The 12,166-nt window shown below is 38.2% G+C and overlaps 1 protein-coding gene across 1 annotated transcript in view; it reads left to right on the forward strand.

The window, feature by feature from the left end:
* The window catches only part of LOC108783488 (golgin subfamily A member 6-like protein 22), a 38,618-nt gene extending 35,632 nt beyond the window's left edge, over positions 1-2,986 (forward strand). Inside the window, exon 2 of the mRNA XM_018552059.1 lies at positions 2,651-2,986. Within this exon, the coding sequence (XP_018407561.1) occupies positions 2,651-2,986 (336 nt within the window). The remainder of the gene's footprint in view (positions 1-2,650) is intronic.
* Positions 2,987-12,166: the final 9,180 nt, after the last annotated feature.

Consider the following 12,166-nt stretch of genomic DNA (forward strand, 5'->3'; position numbering starts at 1 on the left):
GAACAGCAGCCTAATGGACAAAACGCTTTACATGTATGTGTCACACGTACGATTGAAAAATATATGTATGTGTCACACGTACGTCTGAACATAACTGAAACGTACCCTTTTCGGGACTCGGTCTCTAGATCTCGGTATCGGCTGCACCAATTTTATTCGGACTAGTCGCAATCGAAAGATACCGATGACATTATATAATAAAAGTGTTTTTAGATTTTTGATTCTGCTTTTAAATTCTGAGTAATTTTAATCTGAAGTTTCAAGATGTGAAAACTCGAGATAAAGCTAGTGGTAGCGTCGTGAATTTGACATCGACATGAACATATACACACATCAAGTATCATGTCATCATGTCAGACGGTTATATTTTTATTTTATGCACTTGGCGTCGCGACGCTACCGCGTCGCTTGATTATAATTCCGGTCTGAATTCCGGATGCTTGAACAATAGAAGTCAATAATAATTGTTAGTGAAAAAGTATGGTTGTCCATTATGTAAAATATTTATCAGTCAAAGGTTGCAAACAATATTATCTAAAAAGCACCGCAGTATAAGGAAACAACAATAAAAATTAAAATGTCGTCACAAAGAATAATAATTAAAATAAAAATAAAATACCTTGTCAATAGAAGAAATATTATAAGTCTCAACTGGAGTAAATTGCAAAGGATGAAACAAGCTGTTTATAATATCAAGTACCGCAACACATGGTGACAAGGAAAAAAGAAACTGAAAGTGAGGTATAAACTAGAAGGAGAATGTATAACGACTAGGAAGAGGAAAGAGACCGTATTATATTGGAATATGACTCTGGCAGAGAATTCGTATTATTTTGTCTATTGATTGAATGCTTTTGTCTCTTAATATGCACCATTTCCGAAATCAATCTATTATTATAGGAGTTATATCGAGTGAGACTTATATTGAATTCCACTTGATGAATTTATGGTAGCTTTTCGTATGGTCTTAAATTCCACTTATTTCATTTTTAATAATAAAATTTATAAACAAATTTTTGGGACCCCCATGGGATTCCCTCTCTCTCCAATAGTATCTGATATCGTAATGCAGAATTTAGAAGAAATTGCCATTGGTATGTTGCCGGTCCGTTTGCCTTTTTATTTCCGATATGTTGGTGATATTATTTTGGCTGCTTCTTCTGAGATTGTCAATAATATATTAACAATTTTTAATTCCTTGCATACCAGATTACAGTTTACAGTGGAGGTTGGAACGGATAGTAAGATTAATTTCTTAGATACACTATTAATTATTAAAGACAACAGATTTATAATATTTTTGACAGATACCGTAAGGCAATCTTTTCTGGAAGATTCCTAAATTTCGATTCACAACATCCTATCTATCATAAAAGAGGCGTTATTTATGGATTCGTTGAAAAGATAATATGTTTGTGCCATCCACGTGGCTAATTTTATTAATGCTATCAATATCCTTTTAAATAATGGATATCTATTGCGATTTGTCTTCTCGACGATCCATAATACAATAAAATTTCATATTAAAAAAAATAGCACTATTCAGAATAATACTAATGGAATGTTTCTTGCGGTTCTTTATGTTAATGCTATTTCTGAAAAATTTGCACCGTTGGTCAATGTTTTTAATTGTAAACTAGTCTACATCTCAAATACTTTAATTGTAAACTAGCTTACAATCCCAAATACTTTAATGAAATTAATAAGAAAAGGAAAGGACCAATTAAAATCATTAAATTTAATCAAAACGTAGTCTATAAGATTTCATGTGAGGATTGTGATGTCAGTTATGTTGGCCAAACAAAAAGGCAACTAAAAACACGAGTACATGAGCACTTTTCCGACATCAATAAAAAAAGTGAAATCTCCTTCTGCCATCTCAAATCGTCGTATTGAAAAGAACCATAATTTTGATTAGAAGAACGTAAAAATTTTGGATGTTGAACCATCCTATAATAAAAGATTGATTTCGGAAATGGTGCATATTAAGAGACAAAAGCATTCAATCAATAGACAAAATGATACGGATTCTCTGCCAGAGTCATATTCCAATATAATATGGTTTCTTTCCCCTTCCTAGTCGTTCTACATTCCCCTTGTCACGAGTGCTAAATTGCACAAGTGACAATTGCGCCATAACTGAGAAATAACGAAGACGAGAAATAAGAATAATATAAATTAATAATATAAATGAATCGCGAACGCAACTCGATTGCGCGATCACGCCCTCGACCGATTACCGGAACGCGCGGCGAAATAAGTTTAATAATAAGTTTAATATAATATTAAAACCGCGAGCGCGACGCGATTACGCGATCACGCCCTCGACCGATTAGCGGAACGCTGACGAGAAGCGCCGAATATGAAGGTCGCAGACCTCAATAATTCAAATAAATATGAGAAGACCGAAGCAGAGTGGAGTCAGTAATTTTAACAAGTTGTAGTGCGTCACTCTGCTCGAATACGATCTTAAAGTTATATCGCGACACGCGTAGTGTAAGTGATTTATGTGAAATAATATCTTTGTGTATTAAAGTGAATTGAATAAAGTTTATTGTTAATATATAAAAGTTACAAAAAATAAAAGTGATTAATAATTATTGGCTGCTCCCGAATCCTTGGTGGATCCCGAATCCCGTGTCGCAAATAGCGGCACAACAAATTGGTGGCAGCGGTGGGATCCACACAGCTGACTCCAGGACCCGAGAGCAGCGACGGCAGCAAACAGCCTGCAAATAAGGTGTACCAAATAAATAGGCGAAGGAGCGACCCAAGGAGGCAACGCAGAAGCCAGCACACCAAAAAACAAAAGCGAGCACCCGATAGAGCAGCCGACGACCAGGACGCAGATAGCAGCGTAACCCGAGAGGCGACCTACCGCAAGCATGACTCAGCAGCTTCGAGCAACGAGCAACCGACTACAAAGCGACATGCGATTAGCAGCGTTAATGTAAGTCCGATAAATTATATTAAATCGCCAATGTAATCGAACTAATGTTCGAAGGCGAAAATAATAGCGATAGTCCTAACGCTCCAACCGCGCGGATACTAAGTGAGCCCGTACCAAGACGGCCACATGTTAGTCAGATAAGTCCCGTGCATATAATCGGAGAAGCTTTACGCGATATACGTGACAACGCGCGCCGTGTCTTGGACACTCAATACTCGAGCGATAGCGCGTCGGATTCGGAACAACCTCCGAACCTCGTTATACAGCGTGTATTCCCATTCGAGGAAGTCGACCAAAGCTTATTAGGGAACGATAGGCGCGAGCAACGAGAGCCCTCGTTGTTATCTTTTGAAAGTGATTTATTCGTACCCACTCTAGCTAATTCCGCCCCTAGCGTAATGGCAACGCATCCGCCTCAGACGCCGCGTGGAGATGTTAACGCCGGGAATAACCCGCCGATAGCCAACGCGGAAATAGACGCGGAAATAGGACGTTTAAGGGGAACTGTCGAACCGTCAATAAGAAATAGACAGGACGAAATTCTGGACCGTTTAATAGTAGTAATTAACGGACTACAAGACAGGATGGACAGAATGGAAATTAATAGTAACGTGCGCGAAAATTTTCGACTCACCGGACCTAACGACAGGCCAGAATCGTTAAACGCCACGTACGGAAGAACGCAAAACGATGTAAGAGAATTGATAAACCGGCCGACGGGATATCTACATTTGAAGGACGCTCGTAGACTGATACCCGAAGTCGACGGATCTCAACGTCATAAGACGCAGGAATTTATAAGCGCCAGTACTTACGCGATGGAAAAAATCGACCTCGCGGAACGTTCAGCCTTGCTCGAGGAAATATTAAATACAAAATTGAAAGGAAAACTCTTACTGGATTTTCAAACCAGAAGCATACAAGATTTCGAACAATTACGGCGAGAAATAGAGATAAACTATTTGGGAAGACGCGGAACATCGCATCTTCAATTAGAGTTTAACGCTTTAAAACAAAAAACGAGTGAAAGCGCGCACACATACGGACGACGCGTAGATCAATTAGCGATGGAATTATATGAATCGTTAATAGAAAAAAGAAATCCTACAAACGAACAGAAACGAGCGATCCTAGAGACAATTCAGGATCAAGCACTATTAAACTTCGAATTAGGATTGCGCGAGGACATCAAAATGATAGTCCGATCGCAAAAATATGCTACTCTGCAAGAGGCTATTAACGCCGCGAGCGCGGAAGAAAAAATTAAAGGCCCTTCCTTAAAAACGCCATTTAGTAATCAAAATAGAAGTGGACCGCTTCAAAATAAAATTATACAGTGCCACAAATGCGGAAAAGCAGGGCACTACGGTCAAAATTGTCGGACGAGCCGTTATGCAAATAAATTTACCTTGCCTCGTGCTGAAAAGCCAGCAGGAATAAACACCGTCGAGAAATTTTGCACCTATTGTAAAAAGGCGGGACATAATCGAAACGAATGTTGGATACTTAACGGACGACCCGATAGAGATACGCGACAACGCGCGAGACGCGAAGCGGATAATAAAACAAAGCGAGTAAACACCGCAATAAAAGCGAGAGAACCGAGAAGGAGCAAGCGAAATAGCGATAGCGAGGAAGCATCATATGCTAGCAGCGAAGAAGAAGAGAGAACGAAGACGCGGAAAAGGCGAGCGGCAATTGAGCATCAGATTACGCAAGTAACTGGAAATCGTGCGAATATCGGTCTCAGATTAGTAACTTTGCCGATAAAAGAAATGAAAAAGGGACGCATAAATCTCTTATTAGATACCGGAGCCACCCTAACACTAATCAAAGTAGGGAATTTGAAAGGCGAAACGCTCATAACTGAAAAGCCAATGGCTCTCACCGGAGTGACGGGCCATCAAATTAAAACTATAGGTAAAATTAAGACGTCTGTAATAATAGAAAATAAAGAAATACGCCACACCATGCACGTAGTGAAGGATGATTTTCCTATCGACTACGCAGGAATACTTGGGATGGATTTCCTGCAGAAACATAAAATTAAGAGCGATCAAAAAAGCTATCTTCAAGTCGATGGAGTAACACTGAAACTCCATCCATATAAAAAATTAACGCTAACTCCTCGTAGCGAGACCATAATCCAAGCGGTAACAGATAAAAATCGCATTGGAATAGTAAAATCAGAAGAAATGCGACCAGGAGTATTTATTGGCAACTGCCTGGTAGCACCTGAAGAATATGCTTGCCCAATAAGTATGCTAAATACAACGGGAGAGACGGTAGAAATAATAACACCGCTCGTGACAATAGATGAATTGCGGGCAATTGACCGCGAGAACATACTCACACTACGTACGGCATGTAACAAGAACGACTCACCAATACTAACACGCCGCGAGCGTATACGAGCGCAGATAGGAACCGAGCATTTAAATTACGAGGAAAAGAAGACCATTGAGCGATTATGCGAAGACTTCTGCGATATCTTTCATTTAGAAGGAGATATGCTAACGTACACGTCCACTGTGGAGCATGAAATAAATATCCGCACAAATAGCGCACCTGTAAATGTGCGACCTTATAGATTACCAGAAAAACATAAGGAAGAGGTAAATCGACATATAGAAAAAATGCTAAAAGAAGATATTATCCGACCTAGCGCGAGTCAGTGGAACGCGCCACTACTGGTCGTTCCAAAGAAAGGCGACACGACAGAGAAGCCGAAATTGAGAATCGTGATAGATTTTCGAAAACTTAACGAGCTAACGATAGGCGACTCTTTCCCTCTGCCGAATATAAATGATATTCTAGATCAATTAGGAAACGCGAAATATTTTTCTACATTAGATCTTGCCTCGGGATATCATCAAATTCCCATGAGCAAGGAACACAAAAATAAAACAGCGTTTTCCACTTCGCATGGGCACTACGAGTTTAATAGAATGCCCTTCGGGTTAAGGAATGCACCCGCAACTTTTCAAAGATTAATGAACGCAATATTAGCCGGAATCCAAGGCTTAAGATGCCTCGTATATTTGGACGACATCGTCGTCTACGGATCAAATTTGGAAGAACATAACAAACACCTGATTGAAGTAATGCAGCGTTTACGAAAACATAATCTAAAATTACAGCCCGACAAGTACAATTTCCTTAGAAAGGAAGTAATTTATCTAGGTCATATAATTACTGAAAATGGAATACGACCAGATCCAAGCAAATTAAGTGCTGTAAACAATTTTCCTATACCAAGAAAAATCAAGGATGTGCAATCATTTATCGGATTGGCCGGATATTACCGGAAATTCATTGAAGAATTTTCGAAAATTGCTAAACCTCTTACGAGTTTAACTAAAAAGGGGGTAAAATTTGAATGGAGCATGGAACAGCAAAACGCGTTCGAATTATTAAAGGCAAAACTCACGTCGGCACCCGTACTAAGTTACCCGGATTTCTCTCGTGAATTCTTAGTAACGACCGACGCATCCGATCATGCAATTGGAGCCGTATTATCACAAGGTCCCGTAGGCAGAGACCGACCGATTACTTATGCTAGTAGAATTTTGAATAAAGCCGAACAAAACTATAGCACGATAGAAAAGGAACTATTAGCTATAGTATGGGCCGTAAAACATTTTTGACCCTATTTATATGGTACAACGTTTACCATCGTGACAGACCACAGACCATTAATCTGGCTATTCAATGTCACGGATCCAGGTTCTAGATTAATTAGATGGCGACTAAAATTAGCGGAGTATGATTATAAAATCGTACACAAAAAAGGCAAATGCAATACAAATGCCGATGCATTAAGCAGAAATCCAGTTACGGGAGACCCACACGTCAATCTCATCCATCCAGAGGAAGAAGGACGGCAAGAAGAAGAAGAAGAAGAGGAAGAAACAATTAAAGAATATACGGCTGAGGAGAAACGCCGCATACTATACGAGTATCATGACGCTCCGTTAGGGGGGCATCAGGGGGTCGCGCGGACACTGAACCGTATCCGATTACTACATAACTGGAGAGGCATTACTCGAGACGTCGAAGAATACATAAGCAAATGTGAATATTGCCAAAAGAACAAATTAAGTAAAAAGACGAAGATGCCATTAGTAATTACAGACACGCCTACGAAACCGTTTGAAAAATGTGCATTAGATATCGTAGGGCCATTAACTGTCACAACCAATGGGAATAAATATATCCTGACCTTCCAGGACAATTTAACTAAATTCAGTAAAGCTATTCCTATAGATAATCAAGAAGCGGCTACCGTCGCGAAAGCATTCGTGACCAAAATAATAGTAGAACACGGTACGCCGGATAAAATCCTTACCGATCAAGGTACTAACTTTACTAGCGAGATGTTTAAAAATACTTGCAAACTATTGAAAATAGAAAAGATACAAACGACAGCCTATCATCCGGAGAGTAACGGAGCCTTAGAGCGCTCACACAGAACGTTAGCCGAATATCTCCGGCATTATGTTAATGAGGAACAGAGCGACTGGGACGAGTGGTTACCCTACGCAATGTTCGCCTATAATACTACTCCTCATACGGCAACGGGTTTCACGCCGTTTGAATTAATGTACGGCTATCAAGCAACTCTACCATCGGCGTTATCGAAGACGCCAAAACTAACGTATTCGTACGACAATTACGTACAAGAACTTCGCGAAAGAATACGCGCCACAAATCAAATAGCCCGAGAACACGCGCAACAAGAAAAAATTAAAGCCAAAAAACAGTACGATAAAACGACAAAGAAGGAAACATTTAAGGTCGGCGACAACGTTTTACTATTCGATGAAACCGTTCGAAGGGGCAGATCTAAAAAACTAGAATCAAAATGGATCGGTCCCTACCTGATTCTCGATAAACATAACGACGTAAATTTTTCGATCAGGATGGGACGGAAAACAATGCGCGTACACGCTAATCGTCTAAAACTTTTTATTGAACATTAAAGCAGAAGCAAATAAGCGAATATGTTAGTAGAAGCAAATAGTATAATAAATATATTAATATTATATAGAAACAAAAGAAATACTTACATATTTTAATAAGGTGGAGGTAACTCCTCCACAATCCTCCTCCCCGTCACGGTGCACACATGCACCCTGTAACGAGGCATAGCTCGCCACTCCCTCACTGGAAGGGGACGAATGCGTGACCGCTCGTACTCCTGCAGATTCCGAGCGGCCTGCAACCAGTAGCTGCGTAGACAGCTATCGCACGTAGACGGCACGAAATATAAATTGCACCGCAAACAACGCATATTGAAAATTTTTAATAACACTTTTTCGATGATGCACTCTCAACGACTAAAGGTGTACTGAATAAAAGAATTAAAGAAGCAGCATAAGATAAACCGCGAAGCAAGGATTCACCGAAAGTAATATGAATCCTTATCTTACAGGATCCTCCTTGTGTGGAGTTACACGGATGGAACCACACACACATATAACTGGGAATCATACAGTAATACGCCCGGTATATATTTCGAAGAAATAGGAGTGATGAATCAAGCGGAATCCGAATGGAAACTTGTCATTAAATTAGACATTACCGCTTTTAAGGTTCGATACGAACAATTCCAAAATTACTTAAAAGGTACAGAAAAACGATGCGAAAAGGCCATCGCAGGAAACGCACAACAAATATGTGCAAATATGATGCAGATTATGGAAAAAGGGAACACCCAACTTACTGCCGCATTAAACTATTTAAATGTATTATATAACGCTAATACGAAGAAAAGAGGCTTATTAAATGCCATCGGCACAATCAGCAAAACGCTATTCGGAACCATGGATGCTGACGATGCACAACGAATAGACGAGCAACTACAGCTACTGAAAAATAATCAGCAGGTACTACAGCATGCGGCGAAGCATCAATTAAAAATATTAAATGCCACGATTGGACATATCCAAAATCTGGAACAGGCAACGGCTTACAACGAAAATTTATTATTAAACGTCACTAGAAGAATGGAGCTACAGTTAGACCAATATACACAGCGAGAAGATCTAGACGAACATTTACAAATACTTACTGCCATACTGACAGACTTAACTGCAGACATAGATAAGACGCTAGACTTCTTAGCTTATTCAAAAGACGGAATAGTTCCTACCCGTCTATTACCATTAGAAAATATAATAATGGAATTGAGGGAAGCCGCGACACAATTAACCAAAGGGTTGCACTTTCCCTTTCAAATAAAATTAGAAAATTGGGATACGATCCATAAATATGTAGCGATAAACGCGATAATAATAAACAATGTTATATTTACTACTTTAAAGTTCCCAATAATAGCGTATCCTACGTATAAGATAATAAAAGTAATTCCATTTCCTATCCATGAACAGGAAAATATATTCAAATTTATTAAAATAATCCATCCGATTATAGCGTTAGATAAAGAAAATAATCATTATACTCTATTACGCGAAAACGAATTAAATAAATGTATACGCGATATTACTACTTATACGTGCGAAAGAAACTTTCCAATATATAATATAAAATCAAACGCGCCATGCGAGGTGCTAGTTTATATTAACACGCCAGGACGACTCCAAAATTGCGAGTATGGACGAGTCCTCTCGAGTACAACGTTATGGATAGCGCCGTTAGAAGAAAATACATGGTTGTATTCAACCAAAGAAGGTCAAGAATGTATCATTTCTTGTAATGATAAAAAAGACGAGAAAATCGAAATAAATAAAACTGGTAAAATTCAATTAACAGGAAATTGTAAATTAACTACGTCAGAAATCATTTTGAGGACGAAAACACAATTAGAGACGCGTTATATTCAAACGAACGTACCAGAGTTCAATTTAACTTTAAATAAAGAACAAGAAACTACATTCGATCTTCCAAAACGTACTCCTTTAAGACATATAATTAAGGATACGGAAGAATTAACGAAATTAAGTTTAGAAACAAGCGAAATACAGGAATATTTAAAAGGCGACAATATTTTATCCAATTATAGATATATAGTATATCCAATCGGATCAGGCGTACTGATAATAGCGCTAGTAAGCGGAATAATAGTAGGTATTTTATGGCTAATAAAAAATAAGAATAAAAGAAAGAAAATAGAAAGACAGGAGGAAGAAATACAGCGCCGCGTTAACGACGCTATGTTATATTAAACAAAAGAAACGATTGTAAAATAAATTGTAATCCGGGAATATAGATATGTACAACGGAAATTCGTAACCTCATTTCCTTTTCCCAAAGGGGGAGGAATGTCACGAGTGCTAAATTGCACAAGTGACAATTGCGCCATAACCAAGAAATAATATATTAAGAATAATATAAATTAATAATACGAATCGCGAACGCAACTCGATTGCGCGATCACGCCCTCGACCGATTACCGGAACGCGCGGCGAAATAAGTTTATTATAATATTAAAACCGCGAGCGCGACGCGATTACGCGATCACGCCCTCGACCGATTATCGGAACGCTGACGAGAAGCGCCGAATTAGAAGGTCGCAGACCTCAATAAATATGAGAAGACCGAAGCAGAGTGGAGTCAGTAATTTTAACAAGTTGTAGCGCGTCACTCTGCTCGAATACGATCTTAAAGTTATATCGCGACACGCGTAGTGTAAGTGATTTGTGTGAAATAATATCTTTGTGTATTAAAGTGAATATAATAAAGTTTATTAATATATAAAAGTTACAAAAAATAAAAGAAGTGAATATTTAATTGCTGCTCCCGAATCCTTGGTGGATCCCGAATCCCGTGTCGCAAATAGCGGCACAACACCCTTCTATAGGCCAGTCAAATTATACATTTGAGGTTTCAAGTGATGAGAACAGCTCAATTCCTTTTGGGGCTGTTGGGAGGTCTAGTAGAGTTTATTTCCAGATTTGCGTATCATGCGAGGTTGTGGAATTTTAAGGGGGGCCTGGAAAGAGAAAATCATGTTTTTTGGCCATAACTCGGTCAATTTTGACCGTACAGGGTCCACTAAGCGCTCATTTTGAAGCTTTTTTAAAGCCCTACAACTCTTGTATACATAAAACCTAACATGTATACTTGAAACCTAATCTAAAATTAATATTTTCCGAGAAATAAGCGGTGAAAGTGGAAAAAAATCATTTTTTTTTCAACGGGATGTTGCATTTATTTCATTTCCGTTAATAGATAGCGATCTGCCATACAAGAAAAAGTTGTAGAGCTCGAAAAAACGAACAATTTGACCCCCTAGTCGATTCGATTCGATGAAAATTCGACCCCAAAGGAGCCTCCCGAAAGTCGCGCTTCCTGTCCGTTGTCGATCGTCGACGACTCGGCGGCGGTGGCAAACGTGCGTTTCGAATGCTCGGACTCCGTGTATTTTCTGTTTCTCTTTTTTCCCGATTATTCAATTAAAATATGATTAATATTAATGTAATAGAGGATGAAATTACCTACCAGTAGCTGCAAATGTTATCGAAGTTCGTTGAAAGTAGCATCCGATGAAGACCCCGAAAGTGATTCGATCAGCAGTAAATAGCGATTTTAAATCATAAGAATTCTCAACTGCATTTAATATAGCAATGTTAATATTATTTCACGATAATAACAATAATGGCAATCGCGTTTATGTAATGCGTATTGAAAGATTGCCTTGAATATTGTACTATTTGTAATATGAAGGAAATTATGTGATAAAATATGATAAAAATGAAATTACAGCAACAAGAATAAAACTTAAATGCTTCCTAATACAGTTAATGATCAAATTTTATTAACGATTACATTTCAATATTATATTAAAACATTACAAATTGTTAATATTAAATATTACACCATTGTAAATGTTTTTCATTCAATATATTATATCAGTTTGAAGTGTTAAAAATGTTTATCAATCATGCAATTACAGATTTAAAATGTATTGTTTTCAGTAGAATGTATTACAATTTCATTCCGCACATGATTTTTTATCGCATTATTTTTGTTACGAATATGATGAAAATAAAAATCTTTCGTTACTTTTGTAAAAATATTCTATTGAACATGGCCGGAGACGCTACCGCGTCTCCTGATTATTACTATCATGATAATAATATTACAATTTGTAAATTAAATATTCGTTAGATATTAATCATATTTTAATTGGATAATCGGGAAAAAAGAGAAGTAGAAAATACGCGGAGTCCCGAGCACTCGAAACGCACGTTT

Source organism: Cyphomyrmex costatus, unplaced genomic scaffold, assembly GCF_001594065.2.
Source record: "Cyphomyrmex costatus isolate MS0001 unplaced genomic scaffold, Ccosl1.0 scaffold1533, whole genome shotgun sequence".
Classification (NCBI taxonomy): domain Eukaryota; kingdom Metazoa; phylum Arthropoda; class Insecta; order Hymenoptera; family Formicidae; genus Cyphomyrmex; species Cyphomyrmex costatus.